Source organism: Ascaphus truei, chromosome 15 (genome assembly GCF_040206685.1).
Source record: "Ascaphus truei isolate aAscTru1 chromosome 15, aAscTru1.hap1, whole genome shotgun sequence".
Classification (NCBI taxonomy): Eukaryota; Metazoa; Chordata; class Amphibia; order Anura; family Ascaphidae; genus Ascaphus; species Ascaphus truei.
This window is the reverse complement of record NC_134497.1, coordinates 20,911,016-20,930,393: the sequence shown is the minus strand read 5'-3', so window position 1 is coordinate 20,930,393 and position 19,378 is coordinate 20,911,016. Positions and strand designations below refer to the sequence as shown.

Genomic DNA, 19,378 nt, shown 5'->3' with positions numbered 1-19,378 from the left:
CGGTAAGACGATGCGGGTGTCGGTAAGACGATGCGGGTGTCGGTAAGACGATGCGGGTGTCGTAAGACGATGCGGGTGTCGGTAAGACGATGCGGGTGTCGGTAAGACGATGCGGGTGTCGGTAAGACGATGCGGGTGTCGGTAAGACGATGCGGGTGTCGGTAAGACGATGCGGGTGTCGGTAAGACGATGCGGGTGTCGGTAAGACGATGCGGGTGTCGGTAAGACGATGCGGGTGTCGGTAAGACGATGCGGGTGTCGGTAAGACGATGCGGGTGTCGGTAAGACGATGCGGGTGTCGGTAACCCACTGCTGCAGCAGCAGTCCGACTACAATCACATTATTTTGAACTCCTGGGACCCCCTGTTCAGCGTCCTGCGTCTCTCTGCCGTCCGGCTGTCACCGGTGAGGTCACTCTGGGCTCTTCCGGTGACAGGGACCGTTTGGTGACGGCAGGAGGGGGGCGTTTGCAGAGCGGGATTTTAATATGGACGTCTCATGTCAGTGAGTTTCTTTAGCTGCGATGTGTCCCCAGTGTTAGAAGTATCTCTGCTGCTGGGTCATCTAGTGACATTGTACCTCCCTGTCACCTGGGGGGAGCTGAATGCTCTGTGACATCACACTGATGTCACCAGGAACTTCCTGTCCCATAAATGACATCACCAACGTGACAACACGGGGACTTCCTGCCCTGCTTTAATTAAACAATAGCTTCAATATGATTGAAAACATGTGTATTTTTTTTTTATATAAACAAGCGTTATATTCCGTTTTTTCACGTGTAGCCTGCGTTTAAATGGAGAAAAAAAACAAGAACGTCATAAATGTTCTTTTCTGGAACTGTGAGATGTTGTTAGGTCCCTTGTATAACCATGTGAGGAATAATAACAGTGGCTTTTATTTAGCCTGCAGCTGTAAACATTACAGCTTTATGTCAGCATTGAGAACAAACAAACAGCCTTCCCCTGTGTAAGGGCTGACTCACACTTCCCAGTACCTATCTGCAGGGCTGGGAGGTTAGGCTTCTTTACCAACCTCTGACCCCAAAGCCCAAAGTGCAAGCAGGGGGCTCTTTACATCAGTGTGGGTCATGGTTGGTGTGACTGGGCGGCACCCTCTGGTGGGTTGTAGGGTCTGCGGCACCCTGGAATAGAGGGTTTGGATCCCTTGGATCTCTCTCTGGCAGCACAGTCCTTCAGTGCTAGAGAGATGTTTTCTGGGGATCTCTCTGGCAGCACACACTTCAGTGCTAGAGAGATGTTTTCTGGGGATCTCTCTCTGGCAGCACACACTTCAGTGCTAGAGAGATGTTTTCTGGGGATCTCTCTGGCAGCACACACTTCAGTGCTAGAGAGATGTTTTCTGAGGATCTCTCTGGCAGCACACACTTCAGTGCTAGAGGGATGTTTTCTGGGGATCTCTCTCTGGCAGCACACACTTCAGTGCTAGAGAGATGTTTTCTGGGGATCTCTCTCTGGCAGCACACACTTCAGTGCTAGAGAGATGTTTTCTGGGGATCTCTCTGGCAGCATACACTTCAGTGCTAGAGAGATGTTTTCTGGGGATCTCTCTGGCAGCACACACTTCAGTGCTAGAGGGATGTTTTCTGGGGATCTCTCTGGCAGCACACACTTCAGTGCTAGAGAGATGTTTACTGAGGATCTCTCTCTGGCAGCACACACTTCAGTGCTAGAGATGTTTTGTGGGGATCTCTCTGGCAGCATACACTTCAGTGCTAGAGGGATGTTTTCTGGGGATCTCTCCCTGGCAGCACACACTTCAGTGCTAGAGGGATGTTTTCTGTGGATCTCTCTCTGACAGCACACACCAGTGCTAGAGAGATGTTTTCTGGGGATCTCTCTCTGGCAGCACACACTTCAGTGCTAGAGATGTTTTGTGGGGATCTCTCTGGCAGCATACACTTCAGTGCTAGAGGGATGTTTTCTGGGGATCTCTCCCTGGCAGCACACACTTCAGTGCTAGAGGGATGTTTTCTGTGGATCTCTCTCTGACAGCACACACCAGTGCTAGAGAGATGTTTTCTGGGGATCTCTCTGGCAGCACACACTTCAGTGCTAGAGAGATGTTTTCTGGGGATCTCTCTCTGGCAGCACACACTTCAGTGCTAGAGATGTTTTCTGGGGATCTCTCTGGCAGCATACACTTCAGTGCTAGAGGGATGTTTTCTGGGGATCTCTCCCTGGCAGCACACACTTCAGTGCTAGAGAGATGTTTTCTGGGGATCTCTCTCTGGCAGCACACACCAGTGCTAGAGATGTTTTCTGGGGATCTCTCTGGCAGCACACACTTCAGTGCTAGAGAGATGTTTTCTGAGGATCTCTCTGGCAGCACACACCAGTGCTAGAGAGATGTTTTCTGAGGATCTCTCTGGCAGCACACACTTCAGTGCTAGAGAGATGTTTTCTGGGGATCTCTCTGGCAGCACACACTTCAGTGCTAGAGAGATGTTTACTGAGGATCTCTCTCTGGCAGCACACACTTCAGTGCTAGAGAGATGTTTTCTGGGGATCTCTCTCTGGCAGCACACACTTCAGTGCTAGAGATGTTTTCTGGGGATCTCTCTCTGGCAGCACACACTTCAGTGCTAGAGATGTTTTCTGGGGATCTCTCTCTGGCAGCACACACTTCAGTGCTAGAGATGTTTTCTGGGGATCTCTCTGGCAGCACACACTTCAGTGCTAGAGAGATGTCTTCTGAGGATCTCTCTGGCAGCACACACTTCAGAGTTGGAGAGATGTTTTCTGGGGATCTCTCTGGCAGCACACACTTCAGTGCTAGAGAGATGTTTTCTGGGGATCTCTCTCTGGCAGCACACACTTCAGTGCTAGAGAGATGTTTTCTGGGGATCTCTCTGGCAGCACACACTTCAGTGCTAGAGAGATGTTTTCTGAGGATCTCTCTGGCAGCACACACTTCAGTGCTAGAGGGATGTTTTCTGGGGATCTCTCTCTGGCAGCACACACTTCAGTGCTAGAGATGTTTTCTGGGGATCTCTCTGGCAGCACACACTTCAGTGCTAGAGAGATGTCTTCTGAGGATCTCTCTGGCAGCACACACTTCAGTGCTAGAGAGATGTTTTCTGGGGATCTCTCTGGCAGCACAGTCCTTCAGTGCTAGAGAGATGTTTTCTGGGGATCTCTCTGGCAGCACACACTTCAGTGCTAGAGAGATGTTTTCTGGGGATCTCTCTGGCAGCACACACTTCAGTGCTAGAGAGATGTTTTCTGGGGATCTCTCTGGCAGCACACACTTCAGTGCTAGAGATGTTTTCTGGGGATCTCTCTGGCAGCACACACTTCAGTGCTAGAGAGATGTCTTCTGAGGATGTCTCTGGCAGCACACACTTCAGTGCTAGAGATGTTTTCTGGGGATCTCTCTGGCAGCACACACTTCAGTGCTAGAGAGATGTTTTCTGAGGATCTCTCTGGCAGCACACACTTCAGTGCTAGAGAGATGTTTTCTGGGGATCTCTCTGGCAGCACACACTTCAGTGCTAGAGAGATGTTTTCTGAGGATCTCTCTGGCAGCACACACTTCAGTGCTAGAGGGATGTTTTCTGGGGATCTCTCTCTGGCAGCACACACTTCAGTGCTAGAGATGTTTTCTGGGGATCTCTCTGGCAGCACACACTTCAGTGCTAGAGAGATGTCTTCTGAGGATCTCTCTGGCAGCACACACTTCAGTGCTAGAGAGATGTTTTCTGGGGATCTCTCTGGCAGCACAGTCCTTCAGTGCTAGAGAGATGTTTTCTGGGGATCTCTCTGGCAGCACACACTTCAGTGCTAGAGAGATGTTTTCTGGGGATCTCTCTGGCAGCACACACTTCAGTGCTAGAGAGATGTTTTCTGGGGATCTCTCTGGCAGCACACACTTCAGTGCTAGAGGGATGTTTTCTGGGGATCTCTCTCTGGCAGCACACACTTCAGTGCTAGAGATGTTTTCTGGGGATTTCTCTGGCAGCACACACTTCAGTGCTAGAGAGATGTCTTCTGAGGATCTCTCTGGCAGCACACACTTCAGAGTTGGAGAGATGTTTTCTGGGGATCTCTCTGGCAGCACACACTTCAGTGCTAGAGAGATGTTTTCTGGGGATCTCTCTCTGGCAGCACACACTTCAGTGCTAGAGAGATGTTTTCTGGGGATCTCTCTGGCAGCACACACTTCAGTGCTAGAGAGATGTTTTCTGAGGATCTCTCTGGCAGCACACACTTCAGTGCTAGAGGGATGTTTTCTGGGGATCTCTCTCTGGCAGCACACACTTCAGTGCTAGAGATGTTTTCTGGGGATCTCTCTGGCAGCACACACTTCAGTGCTAGAGAGATGTCTTCTGAGGATCTCTCTGGCAGCACACACTTCAGTGCTAGAGAGATGTTTTCTGGGGATCTCTCTGGCAGCACAGTCCTTCAGTGCTAGAGAGATGTTTTCTGGGGATCTCTCTGGCAGCACACACTTCAGTGCTAGAGAGATGTTTTCTGGGGATCTCTCTGGCAGCACACACTTCAGTGCTAGAGAGATGTTTTCTGGGGATCTCTCTGGCAGCACACACTTCAGTGCTAGAGATGTTTTCTGGGGATCTCTCTGGCAGCACACACTTCAGTGCTAGAGAGATGTTTTCTGGGGATCTCTCTCTGGCAGCACACACCCGTGCTAGAGATGTTTTCTGGGGATCTCTCTGGCAGCACACACTTCAGTGCTAGAGAGATGTTTTCTGAGGATCTCTCTGGCAGCACACACCAGTGCTAGAGAGATGTTTTCTGAGGATCTCTCTGGCAGCACACACTTCAGTGCTAGAGAGATGTTTTCTGGGGATCTCTCTGGCAGCACACACTTCAGTGCTAGAGAGATGTTTACTGAGGATCTCTCTCTGGCAGCACACACTTCAGTGCTAGAGAGATGTTTTCTGGGGATCTCTCTCTGGCAGCACACACTTCAGTGCTAGAGATGTTTTCTGGGGATCTCTCTCTGGCAGCACACACTTCAGTGCTAGAGATGTTTTCTGGGGATCTCTCTCTGGCAGCACACACTTCAGTGCTAGAGATGTTTTCTGGGGATCTCTCTGGCAGCACACACTTCAGTGCTAGAGAGATGTCTTCTGAGGATCTCTCTGGCAGCACACACTTCAGAGTTGGAGAGATGTTTTCTGGGGATCTCTCTGGCAGCACACACTTCAGTGCTAGAGAGATGTTTTCTGGGGATCTCTCTGGCAGCACACACTTCAGTGCTAGAGATGTTTTCTGGGGATCTCTCTCTGGCAGCACACACTTCAGTGCTAGAGATGTTTTCTGGGGATCTCTCTCTGGCAGCACACACTTCAGTGCTAGAGATGTTTTCTGGGGATCTCTCTGGCAGCACACACTTCAGTGCTAGAGAGATGTCTTCTGAGGATCTCTCTGGCAGCACACACTTCAGAGTTGGAGAGATGTTTTCTGGGGATCTCTCTGGCAGCACACACTTCAGTGCTAGAGAGATGTTTTCTGGGGATCTCTCTCTGGCAGCACACACTTCAGTGCTAGAGAGATGTTTTCTGGGGATCTCTCTGGCAGCACACACTTCAGTGCTAGAGAGATGTTTTCTGAGGATCTCTCTGGCAGCACACACTTCAGTGCTAGAGGGATGTTTTCTGGGGATCTCTCTCTGGCAGCACACACTTCAGTGCTAGAGATGTTTTCTGGGGATCTCTCTGGCAGCACACACTTCAGTGCTAGAGAGATGTCTTCTGAGGATCTCTCTGGCAGCACACACTTCAGTGCTAGAGAGATGTTTTCTGGGGATCTCTCTGGCAGCACAGTCCTTCAGTGCTAGAGAGATGTTTTCTGGGGATCTCTCTGGCAGCACAGTCCTTCAGTGCTAGAGAGATGTTTTCTGGGGATCTCTCTGGCAGCACACACTTCAGTGCTAGAGAGATGTTTTCTGGGGATCTCTCTGGCAGCACACACTTCAGTGCTAGAGATGTTTTCTGGGGATCTCTCTGGCAGCACACACTTCAGTGCTAGAGAGATGTCTTCTGAGGATCTCTCTGGCAGCACACACTTCAGTGCTAGAGATGTTTTCTGGGGATCTCTCTGGCAGCACACACTTCAGTGCTAGAGAGATGTTTTCTGAGGATCTCTCTGGCAGCACACACTTCAGTGCTAGAGGGATGTTTTCTGGGGATCTCTCTCTGGCAGCACACACTTCAGTGCTAGAGAGATGTTTTCTGAGGATCTCTCTGGCAGCACACACTTCAGTGCTAGAGGGATGTTTTCTGGGGATCTCTCTCTGGCAGCACACACTTCAGTGCTAGAGATGTTTTCTGGGGATCTCTCTGGCAGCACACACTTCAGTGCTAGAGAGATGTCTTCTGAGGATCTCTCTGGCAGCACACACTTCAGTGCTAGAGAGATGTTTTCTGGGGATCTCTCTGGCAGCACAGTCCTTCAGTGCTAGAGAGATGTTTTCTGGGGATCTCTCTGGCAGCACACACTTCAGTGCTAGAGAGATGTTTTCTGGGGATCTCTCTGGCAGCACACACTTCAGTGCTAGAGAGATGTTTTCTGGGGATCTCTCTGGCAGCACACACTTCAGTGCTAGAGGGATGTTTTCTGGGGATCTCTCTCTGGCAGCACACACTTCAGTGCTAGAGATGTTTTCTGGGGATCTCTCTGGCAGCACACACTTCAGTGCTAGAGAGATGTCTTCTGAGGATCTCTCTGGCAGCACACACTTCAGAGTTGGAGAGATGTTTTCTGGGGATCTCTCTGGCAGCACACACTTCAGTGCTAGAGAGATGTTTTCTGGGGATCTCTCTCTGGCAGCACACACTTCAGTGCTAGAGAGATGTTTTCTGGGGATCTCTCTGGCAGCACACACTTCAGTGCTAGAGAGATGTTTTCTGAGGATCTCTCTGGCAGCACACACTTCAGTGCTAGAGGGATGTTTTCTGGGGATCTCTCTCTGGCAGCACACACTTCAGTGCTAGAGATGTTTTCTGGGGATCTCTCTGGCAGCACACACTTCAGTGCTAGAGAGATGTCTTCTGAGGATCTCTCTGGCAGCACACACTTCAGTGCTAGAGAGATGTTTTCTGGGGATCTCTCTGGCAGCACAGTCCTTCAGTGCTAGAGAGATGTTTTCTGGGGATCTCTCTGGCAGCACACACTTCAGTGCTAGAGAGATGTTTTCTGGGGATCTCTCTGGCAGCACACACTTCAGTGCTAGAGAGATGTTTTCTGGGGATCTCTCTGGCAGCACACACCAGTGCTAGAGAGATGTTTTCTGGGGATCTCTCTGGCAGCACACACTTCAGTGCTAGAGAGATGTTTTCTGGGGATCTCTCTGGCAGCACACACTTCAGTGCTAGAGAGATGTTTTCTGGGGATCTCTCTCTGGCAGCACACACTTCAGTGCTAGGGAGATGTTTTCTGGGGATCTCTCTCTGGCAGAACACACTTCAGTGCTAGAGAGATGTTTTCTGGGGATCTCTCTCTGGCAGCACACACTTCAGTGCTAGAGAGATGTTTTCTGGGGATCTCTCTGGCAGCACAGTCCTGGGCTAGAGAACCTCCGGCAGTTTGTGCAGTACACGTGTAAACCTGGTTGATGAGCCAAGTGGAGACTGGCTAATTGACTTTGGCTGCAATTAACCAGCTCCCTGCTGGACTCGTCAGCTACAGACAGGCTCTAGGTGTGCTGCCTTTTTATACTGAGGAAAGGACCTGTCGCCTCCCTACACAGAGATAGAGCTACGGTAATGGTAACACATACGTATATTACTTCCGGCTCAATTATCACATTCATAATATGGTTTAAATATGACGAGGAATATTATTAAGACGGAAATTAAAACCTATTCGTGTATAGTATAGCTGGGAATAAACAAATAACACGTAATGATATAAAACCCACAGTTGACCTATTTTGGCCTCAAAATGCCGCCAGCAGAACTATTTTAAATACAGTAAATACCTCCTGCCAACAAACACAGACAGAGCCCAGTGCTACATCCAATGGCAAAAATACACAGTGAAATACCTATATATCTCTTGAATAAAAGGGTCATTTAGTTTAACACTTTGGCCAAAGCATTGTAAGCTTGTGAGCCCCTCCAAGGCGTGACCACAAAATCACAGGTCCTAACACCGATTACAATTCTTAATAACCTGTACAATACTAGGAAGAATGATCATAATTGATCTGTCATAATCAGCTGCATGGTTCTAAATCTGAAATTCTTCTTTACCTGGACAATACCAGGAAGAATACTCTGTATTAGACCTGCACAATCAGCTGCATGCAAAGACCTGTGCATATGGAAAGTGGGATGGGATGAGCTTTAAACCTGGGAGGGAGGGGTCAACCTCCAAAACAGCTGAAACCAGCTGGACAAAGTTAACAAAACACACAAATACCCAGTAAGCTCATTTAAGCCCCAAAAGTTACCACAATATATATATATATATATTTAGCTTCTTTGCATACCCAGTTAACCAGCCCCACACTGATGAGACCCATTAAGGTCGAAACAGCTGTCTGTGGGTGGTTTTCTGGGTATGCACCTTAACCCTGGCTGTGCTCAAAGCTGTGACCATGCAGCAAGCTTAAGCCTATAGGGAACCATGTTAAAAATGGTTTTTGAAGCAAAAAGTGGCACTGTGTGCTCATTTGCATGTCATTTCCCAGAATCCCTTGCTGCAGTGGAAGTGCTGTGTGCTGGGTGATAATGGGGAAAGGTGGGGTTGCAGACCTGCCTAAGACATGCAGATGAACATACAGTTGTATTTACATTTGCATATTTGCTTTGCTGTGGAGGATTTTTGTCACTTTTGTTACTCACCATAACCTAACTCAGTATTATATATATATATAAATGTAAAAAAGGAGTGCTACTGGGCACGGCAATATATACTACAAACAAACACAGACAGAGCCCAGTGCTACATCCAATGGCAAAAATACACCGTGAAATACCTATATATCTCTTGAATAAAAGGGTAATTTAGTTTAACTCTTTGGCCAAAGCATTGTAAGCCTGTGAGCCCCTCCAAGGCAGACTACCTGCCAATAAGAAACGGAAGGGGATTTGTGATAGTCGTTGTTTTCTTGTATGAGGACGACAGTGTGCACAATGCTCAACGTAGACGTTTGCACACGTTCCTGACACAAAAAGCGTTACAATCTAATTTTGGTTTCCGAGGCACGGGACAGTAAAGTGACAAGCTCAAAGTCATACAGAGCTGGCAATGAGATCGCACCCATCTCAAAGGCAGTGTTCCTGCTACTAAATGAGATATTATTTTCGCATAGCTTTTACAGTGACTGTGTTACAGGGGTTTGGGGTCTGTGTGTCCAGAACATGTAATCGTTTTGCTGTTAAATTGATGCTAAGATCAGCGTTTTGTGATGGATCAGGAGGAGCAGTTATAGGGAGGTTATATGGGGTAATATGAGGCGTTATAGGGAGGTTATATGGGGTAATAGGAGGAGTTATAGGGAGCGGTTATTTGGGGCAATAGGAGGAGCAGTTATAGGGAGTGGTTATATGGAGTAATAGGAGGAGTTATAGGTAGCGGTTATATGGGGTAATAGGAGGAGTTATAGGGAGGGGTTATATGGGATAATAGGAGGAGTTATAGGGAGAGGTTATATGGGGTAATAGGAGGAGATATAGGGAGCGGTTATATGGGGTAATAGGAGGAGATATAGGGAGAGGTTATATGGGGTAATAGGAGGAGTTATAGGGAGGGGTTATATGGGGCAATAGGAGGAGTTATAGGGAACGGTTATATGGGGTAATAGGAGGAGTTATAGGGAGGGGTTATATGGGGCAATAGGGGGAGTAATAGGGAGGGGTTATATGGGGCAATAGGGGGAGTTATAGGGAGCGGTTATATGGGGTAATAGGAGGAGTTATAGGGAGAGGTTATATGGGGTAATAGGAGGAGATATAGGGAGGGGTTATATGGGGTAATAGGAGGAGATGGTTATATGGGGTAATAGGAGGAGTTATAGGGAGCGGTTATATGGGGTAATAGGAGGAGATATAGGGAGCGGTTATATGGGGTAATAGGAGGAGTTATAGGGAGAGGTTATATAGGGCAATAGGAGGAGTTATAGGGAGAGGTTATATGGGGTAATAGGAGAAGATATAGGGAGAGGTTATATGGGGTAATAGGAGGAGATATAGGGAGAGATTATATGGGGTAATAGGAGGAGATATAGGGAGTGGTTATATGGGGTAATAGGAGGAGTTATAGGGAGAGGTTATATGGGGTAATAGGAGGAGATATAGGGAGCGGTTATATGGGGTAATAGGAGGAGTTATAGGGAGCGGTTATATGGGGTAATAGGAGGAGTTATAGGGAGCAGTTCTATGTGGTAATAGGAGGAGTTATAGGGAGGGGTTATATGGGGTAATAGGAGGAGTTATAGGGAGCGGTTATATGGGGTAATAGGAGGAGTTATAGGGAGCGGTTATATGGGGTAATAGGAGGAGTTATAGGGAGCGGTTATATGGGGTAATAGGAGGAGTTATAGGGAGCGGTTATATGGGGTAATAGGAGGAGATATAGGGAGGGGTTATATGGGGTAATAGGAGGAGATATAGGGAGGGGTTATATGGGGTAATAGGAGGAGATATAGGGAGCGGTTATATAGGAGGAGTTATAGGGGGCGGTTATATGGAGTAATAGGAGGAGTTATGGAGAACACATAATACAACGTGATTTCATTCATTGCAGAACCCGCGGCTGGAAACTTTCAGAAAAGAAATGATCCTGAAGCCGACAGAGTCTGTAAGTCCCGGACAGGATAGTGTTTTGCTGCCGCGTATGAAACGTGTACTTTACAGAATAGAAATCCCTGTTCACGGTCACCCCGTGTACCAGAATAGCAATGTCAGTCACTGTTAACGCATTCATATAAAATAAACCATCTAATAAGAAACACGGCGATGAAATGAAGTAATAAGGAGGCGTGGCGGTGTGACAGCGACGAGGGGTTAATAACATTCCTATAATGCGATGTCATTAGCGACAGGTCACTCACACCGTTTGCCTACCGCTTGGCTGAACCAAAGTGTTACCCCCAGGGAAGAGTGGTTATATATAAGGCTCATTGTTTGCAGTCACCGCAACAGGAATAGATTGAAATGGTTTCAGTCCTGTTCTGTGGGGGCCTCGGAGTGACCCTGATGTGCTAGCGAAAGGGCCTGACACCCTTTGTTGCCTGAGAGAAGTGTCACACCGAAATTAACTTATATTAGCAGCTCTTATATTCTGCTAGTTTCAAGCAGCAAAACATGTAACATATTATGTATTTTTTTTTTTAAATAAATCTGTTCTGTAGTATTAGATAAGAGTTTTTTTATTATTATTATTATTATTAGTAGTAGTAGTAGTATTATCATTAGTATTATTATTATTATTAGTAGTAGTAGTAGTATTTTTATTATTATTAGTATTATTATTACTATTCCACTCGTAACGCCATTTTTAATGCGTTTTTAAAGCATCCTTTGATTTCTATAGCAGGTTTTAGCCCACCTCCCCGTGACGTAATCAGTGGAAGCCGACGTGCGTTTCGCGCAGGTTTACGCTTTCTCGGGGCTTTGTGGTTGTGGTCGCAGCGAACAATTAAACTTACATGTAACCGCTTTTCCCTGGGGGGGGGGGGGTGACAATTTGGTTCTCTTAAAGTAGCAATCCAAGCAATATCCTACGTGTGTTAAAAAAAATGTCTGTAATATTAAATAGTTACTACTTTTTTTTATTATTTAAAAATTCAACTCTTAATGCCATTTGTAATGAGTTTCCATACACTGAGCATCCTTTGATTCCTACAGCAGGTTTATCCCACCTCCCCAGCAGTGCAAGATCTTTGTAACACTTTCCTGTTTGTGATCATTGGTTGCCAATGTTCCCAGCAGTTAGAGCTGCAAACTGTAACAATAGATAATGTAACCTTAGTGATATAAGAATACATTGTAGCAGCTGAGTTTCACTGACTGAAGGATTCATTGAAACTGAAAGGCGGCCATTTAGTGAGCCCGGGGCAAGCAGGATCGTTGCTTATCGATCACGGGGGAACCAAATCGATCGGCAGCTTAGGTAATCAGTTTTCAATATAAGGTAACCAACGGCTGCGTGTATTAAAAACAAAAACAAAAAGATTTTTTTAAGCTGCTTCGATTCCCTCTTCACCCAGTAGGCAAACGGTTTGAGAAACCTGCCCCTAATGACGTGGCTTTATAGGAAGGTTATTAACCCCTCGTGCTGTCACACGGCCGCACCTACTTATCGCTTCATTTCATCGCCGTGTTTATTTTATATGATTGAATTACAAGTTAAGGTCTAAGTGAGTCACGTTACTGATCTGGGACGAGGGAGCCACGAGCCATAATATAGGCACGTCTTTCCCTGAAAGTACACATGCCTTGGGGTCATATCCCCTTTCTGCAGCTCCCCGGTGCAATATCAAGGTTTTTTTGGGGGGGGGCTGAACCTGAGCAAGAGGCTGTTTGTATCTATGTGTATAGGGGTCCCATGTTAACATGAATTTGGAGCAAAAGGTGACACACTGAGTGTACATTTGCATGTTATTACCCAGAATCCCTTGCTGCAGTGGAAGCACTGTATGCTAAGATATAGTGGGGGAAGGCCGGGTTGGGGACCTGTCTGCGACGTGAATGTGCTCACAATGTAAGGATTGTTATTCGCTGGACGCTGTGCGGTGGAGGGTTGTTGTCACGTTTTACTCACCATAACGTATATAAGGTGTGGTTGAAACCTATCCCAGCTTCAAATGGCAAGCAACTATAATCTGTCTAACCCTGAGATACAAAAGGTCAAACATCTGTCTGAAGTTGTTGATCAAGCGTAGTGTCCATTCTACCTGTAGCAGTAGTAGAGTGGACTGTGGCACACACTAGGTCCTCTAGCGTGGTCAAGAGATGGGGTGAGATTTTTTTTTTGTGGCCTGTGCACCCCCAGCTGGCAAACGAGGGGGAGAGGGGTGGACCTAGTAGGGTGCTGACTGGTGAGGTCTCAAAGGTGGCAAGTTTAGCCCCGAAGGAGCAGCCCAGTGGCACATTCAGACGTTCCCGGCGTGGATGCACCGTAACTCACGGACACGATATCCCTCCCTTTTGTTGCTCCCTGGGAATCTTAGCTAAAGGGGCACGAGAATTTGTGAAACCCACACAGTCATTTTTTGGGTCGGGTGCTCATGCACGGACACAGAGCACCTAGTGCCCCCCCCCCCCCCCCTTGCATGGGACTTATTTTTGTTTTGATCGGGTTTGTTGGCTTTGGATTTGTCTCGTGGCTTTCCCCACCTCTCGTCACCGTCTCTCCCTGAGAGAAAACGACCCGGGTGATTTAAGCTTCGGCTGAAAACCAAAGACTTTGACTTTCTTGCCAGCCTTGCGGCCGAACACAGGAAGAGGAGCATGTCCGGATCTCTGAAAGAGGATGGTGTCAAAGACCCCGAAGACCTTGTTGGCCCACCGGCTGAAGAGATGCGGAGATAGGATCAGGACTTGTCTGACTTGGGAGGACGGGCACAAGTAGGAGCACACAGATCACTACTGTGATTTGAGCACAGGTCACCATTGGGCTCTAAGAAAGCGGTCTGTGAGTAGGTTTACTGGCTCTGCACTTCTGTAATCCAGGCTGTCTGTGAGTAGGGTTATTAGCTCTGCACTTCTGTAACTTAGGCTGTTTGTGAGTAGGGTTACTGGCTCTGCACTTCTGTAACCCAGGCTGTCTGTGAGTAGGGTTATTAGCTCTGTACTTCTGTAACCCAGGCTGTCTGTGAGTAGGGTTATTAGCTCTGTACTTCTGTAACCAAGGCTGTCTGTGAGTAGGGTTATTAGCTCTGTACTTCTGTAACCCAGGCTGTCTGTGCGTAGGGTTATTAGCTCTGCACTCCTGTAACCCAGGCTGTCTGTGAGTAGGGTTATTAGCTCTGCACTCCTGTAACCCAGGCTGTCTGTGAGTAGGGTTATTAGCTCTGCACTTCTGTAACCCAGGCTGTCTGTGAGTAGGGTTATTGGCTCTGCACTTCTGTAACCCATGCTGTCTGTGAGTAGGTTACTGGCTCTGCACTTCTGTAACCCAGGCTGTCTGTGAGTAGGTTACTGGCTCTGCACTTCTGTAACCCAGGCTGTCTGAAAAGCTGTGTAATGCTGCAGGCGTAAACTTATAAGGAATTCATGTTAAACTTAATTTGAAAGAATATAGAAAAGATGTGTGTGGTGCTCTCAAGACAATACTTAAAGCCCAAAAAGGTAATGAAATGGAAAACAACCCTTTAATAATTACATATGTAGTGTCTCTAGGATGCAGCCCGGTAATGACAATCCCACAAACCAGGTAGTAAGGAAAATGTCAATGACACCAGCAGGTGACCGGTAGATGAAACATCCTAAAACTGACACGATAATAATGGCAATATGGAACGAACTCACTTGGGAATCTTCATCCACTATTAGCAGCAAGTCCAGTGTATTCCAATGTCCAGGGTGAATGTGCATCCGTGTAGGGTACTCTAGATGTAGAACAATGAAGGAAAAACGAAGCACCAAGTCCAGCCGTAGAACAGCAATGACACCAACAGGGATACGTACCAAAAAATAAGCTGTTTAATAGGATCAGAACAAAATAACAAACACACCTACGCGTTTCGGACCTCTACAGTCCTTTATCAAGGTGAATACAACAGTAAACTATAGAGTGCAATTTATACTCACCACACACGTATGTAAGCCAATAACGGAGCACTTCCATGTACGTCACGTGGGTCGGGTGGGTGACCCCTAACCTGTGACGCGCGGTCGCGTAGTCACGCTGCATGTTCAGTAATATGGGGCCGCGTCATGCGCAAAGGGGGTGGGAGAAACACTGCACGCGCGTATACACGCACCCGTAGCTAGTGCCTCCCACTCCATAAGAAAATAGCGCATGACGTCACTCCGTCGACCGACATGTGACCAAGAAAGGTCAAAATGCTAAGCGTAGCTAGGCAACCAGGCCCAATGCGTCCCAAGGTGTGTAATACAAAACAAACACATCTTTATTAACATAGACAATAAAAAATAAAAACACTCTTAATGAGGAAAAGCATATAACTAATAAAAACAGCAAAGCTAAGTATCAAACAGAAGAGTCCCAATATCCCAATCTGAATTTAAACCATATGGGATACGTGTTTGTAAGGTAGAAGAGTCCCAATATATATTTAGTTAATATTTTTATTGGATATTTACCTTACAAACACGTATCCCATATGGTTTAAATTCAGATTTTTATAACTTGTGTTTTATTGGTAAAAGCATACATAATTGTACAATACAAAATATGAACTTAGAATGGCTACTTGTGTACATTGGATATAAATATAGTATTGTAGATCGTTCAGGAATATTGGTGTTAAAATATATTTAAAAAAAACCGAAGCATGGTACATGAACCTGTGAGGTTTGGGAAGCTCTGTACATGTGAAGAACAGACCTGTGAGGTTTTTTAGGCTCTGTACATGTGAAGAAGAGACCTGTGAGGGTTGGAAAGCTCTGTACACATGAAGAAGAGACCTGTGAGGTTTGGAAAGCTCTGTACATGTGATGAAGAGACCTGTGAGGTTATGAAAGCACTGTACATGTGAAGAAGAGACCAGTGAGGTTTGGAAAGCTCTGTACACATGAAGAAGAGACCTGTGAGGTTTGGAAAGCTCTGTACTGTACACGTGAAGAAGAGACCTGTGAGGTTGGGAAAGCTATGTACATGTGAAGAAGAGACCTGTGAGGTTTGGAAAGCTTATAATGTCAGCTATGAAGAGCTCTCATGATACACACGCATCCTTTGCCTTTATACATTCTCATGCGCTGCTGGTATTGGACATGCTTAGTTACATCACTGACCCCCTGTGTTCTGTAATTACTATCACTGACCCCCTGTGTTCTGTAATTACTATCACTGACCCCCTGTGTTCTGTAATTACTATCACTGACCCCCTGTGTTCTGTAATTACTATCACTGACCCCCTGTGTTCTGTAATTACTATCACTGACCCCCTGTGTTCTGTAATTACTATCACTGACCCCCTGTGTTCTGTAATTACTATCACTGACCCCCTGTGTTCTGTAATTACTATCACTGACCCCCTGTCCTTGTCTCCTTGCAGCACATACTGGTCGCTCAGAGGCAGATCGCAGTGACGGAAAGTTGCCTGGAAGAGTTTAAACAGTCTCTGAGACAGTACTCAGCCTCCACTGCGGCTCAGTGCCACTGCTTACAGTAAGTCACAGGCAGCTTCCTTACTAGGATTCACACACGCACACGCGAGCGCACACACACACGCACACACATATATATTACTGTACGTGTACGCCACAGCTAGGCTCAGAACTTCCTTTATTATACATCCAGTAAAAAAATAATTATATATATATATATCTGTACATAATTATATATATATATATATTACTGCACATAATTATATATATATATATTACTGTACATAATCTTATTATATATTTGTGAAAGCACTGTATGCCTGTCTGCATCTTCCTGTGTCCCTAGGGGAAATCTCATTGGTCCTTTGGGCCGCCCGCCCCCACACCTCTCATTGGCCTGAGGCGGAGTGACGACACACACACACACACACACACACACACACACACACACACACACACACACACACACACACACTCTGTTGCTTGGCCTCACTCTCCCCCGTCAGTTGGATCGCAGCTCACCTTCCACACCCCCCCCCCATCTCTCCCGGTGCCCCTCCTCTCCCGGTGCCCCTCACTCTCTCCCCCCACCTCACCCAAATCCCCACGCTTCCAACATCCCCAGCCGCACCATCACCCTCACCGTGCGCCGCTCCCGGAGAGGGGAAGCGCGGCCCTCCTGCTCAGCAGCAAACTCCAGGCTCCTCCCCCCTCGCTCACAACGAGGAAAAGCACGGCACGGCGCGGCCCGGGCCTCCTGCACTCCCCCTCACGTGCGCCGGCTCCCGGACGGAGGGGAAGCGCGGCGCGGGCCTCCTGCCACTCTTGCCCCCCCCCCCCCGCCAGCTTCCCGAACTCACCTCCTGCCCCAGCCAGATGCCACGGGGTCAAGGTAAGTCACCCACCGTCAACCACCCACGCACTGTCACCCAGTCACCCACACACTCACCCACCCAGTCACCCACACACCCACCCAGTCACCCAGTCACCCACTCACTCACCCACTCACTCACCCACCCACTCACTCACCCACTTTCACCCAGTCACCCACCCACCCACCCAGTCACCTTCACCCAGTCACCCACTTTCACCCAGTCACCCACTCACTCACCCACCCACCCACTCAGTCACCCACCCAGTCACCCACCCACTCACTCACTCAGTCACCCACTCACTCACTTAGTCACCCACCCACTCACTTAGTCACCCACCCACTCACTTAGTCACCCACCCACTCACTCAGTCACCCACCCACTCACTCAGTCACCCACTCAGTCACCCACACACCCACCCACCCTGTCAACCCAGTCACCCACACACCCACCCACCCAGTCACTTTCACCCAGTCACCCACTCACTCGGTCACCCACTCACTCGGTCACCCACTCACTCGGTCACCCACTCACTCGGTCACCCACTCACTCGGTCACCCACTCACTCAGTCACCCACTCACTCGGTCACCCACCCACTCACTCAGTCACCCACCCACTCAGTCACCCACCCACTCAGTCACCCACCCACCCAGTCACCCACCCACTCAGTCACCCACCCATTCAGTCAGTCACCCAGTCACCCGGGGGAAGCCCAACCCTGTCATCCGCCCCCCCCAAAATTACATCCCGGGCAACGCCGGGTCTCTCAGCTAGTTATATATATATATATATATATATATATATATATATATATATATATATTAATGTACATAATTATATATATATATATACAGTGCTCAACAAACCCGGTCGCCAACTCGCCAGCTGCGATCGGATATTGGCTCGTGGCCAGTAGCTTTTCCCCTGCTCTGCAAAAACAAAATCCCCTGCTCGAAAAAAAAAAAAAAAACCCTCTGGCTGTGACGCGGCTTGGAGTTGCCAGGACTTCAAACCGCCCTTCCTTCTCTGCATGGGTAAGTAATGGGGAGGGGGGGGGGGGGTTGGGGGTGCGCGCGCATCTGCTACTCCTCCTCCTATATATCCTCCTGTATAATTGTGTCACCTCCTGCTTACAAGACCTGCACTGATCCGGTCATGGAGAGGATTGTGGACAGATGCTTGAGGTGGGGGGGAATTTAATGCACTGTAATAAATATTTATATATACTGTACTGTTCTGGTGTTTCTCCCCCCTTCCTCCGGTACTCCCGCTGCCCGCGCGGCTCGGGTGCTTCACCCCCCTTCCTCCGGTACTCCCGCTGCCCGCACGGCTCGGGTGCTTCACCCCCCTCCCTCCGGTGCTCCTGCTGCCCGTGCGGCTCGGGTGCTTCACCCCCCTCCCTCCGGTACTCCCGCTGCCCGCTCGGGTGCTTCACCCCCTCCCTCCGGTGCTCCTGCTGCCCGTGCGGCTCGGGTGCTTCACCCCCCTCCCTCCGGTGCGCGGCTCGGGTGCTTCACCCCCCTCCCTCCGGTGCTCCCGCTGCCCGCGCGGCTCGGGTGCTTCACCCCCGCTCCCTCCGGTGCTGCCCGCGTGGGTCGGGTTTTTCACCCCCCTCCCTCCGTTGCTCCCGCTGCCTGCGCGGCTCGGGTGTCTCTCCCCCCCTCCCTCCGGTGACCGCGCGGCTCGTGTCTCTCCCCCCTCCCTCCGGTGCCCGCGCGGCTCGTGTCTCTCCCCCCTCCCTCCGGTGCCCGCGCGGCTCGTGTGTCTCTCCCCCCCATCCCTCCGGTGCCCGCGCGGCTCGTGTCTCTCCCCCCTCCCTCCGGTGACCGCGCGGCTCGGGTGTCTCTCTCCCCTCCCTCCGGTGCTCCAGCTGCCCACGCAGGGCGGGAGGTAGTAGCAGTGTGTGTGTGTGTGTGTGTGTGTGTGTGTGTTATGAGAGAGCGGAGAGAGAGAGAGGTATGGGAGAGAGAGAGAGGGGTATGGGAGAGAGAGAGAGAGGGGTATGGGAGAGAGAGAGAGAGGGTATGGGACAGAGAGAGAGAGAGAGAGGGTATGGGAGAGAGAGAGAGAGAGGGTATGGGAGAGAGAGAGAGAGAGAGAGGGGGTATGGGAGAGAGAAAGAGAGAGAGGGGGTATGGGAGAAAGAGAGAGGGGTATACGAGAGAGAGGGAGAGAGTGTATGGGAATGAGAGAGTGTGTGTATGGGTATGAGAGTGTGTGTATGGGTATGAGAGAGTGTGTATGTGTGTGTGTGTCTATGAGAGAGAGAGAACGTGT

General features: G+C 48.7%; 1 protein-coding gene across 2 annotated transcripts in view; it reads left to right on the top strand.

Moving 5' to 3' along the window:
* NECAB3 (N-terminal EF-hand calcium binding protein 3) overlaps positions 1–19,378 on the top strand; it is a 118,787-nt gene that overhangs the window by 86,819 nt on the left and 12,590 nt on the right. For both annotated transcript variants that reach the window (XM_075571918.1, XM_075571917.1), the window contains exons 9-10: positions 10,737–10,790; positions 16,177–16,289. In XM_075571918.1, the coding sequence (XP_075428033.1) occupies positions 10,737–10,790; positions 16,177–16,289 (167 nt within the window). The remainder of the gene's footprint in view (positions 1–10,736; positions 10,791–16,176; positions 16,290–19,378) is intronic.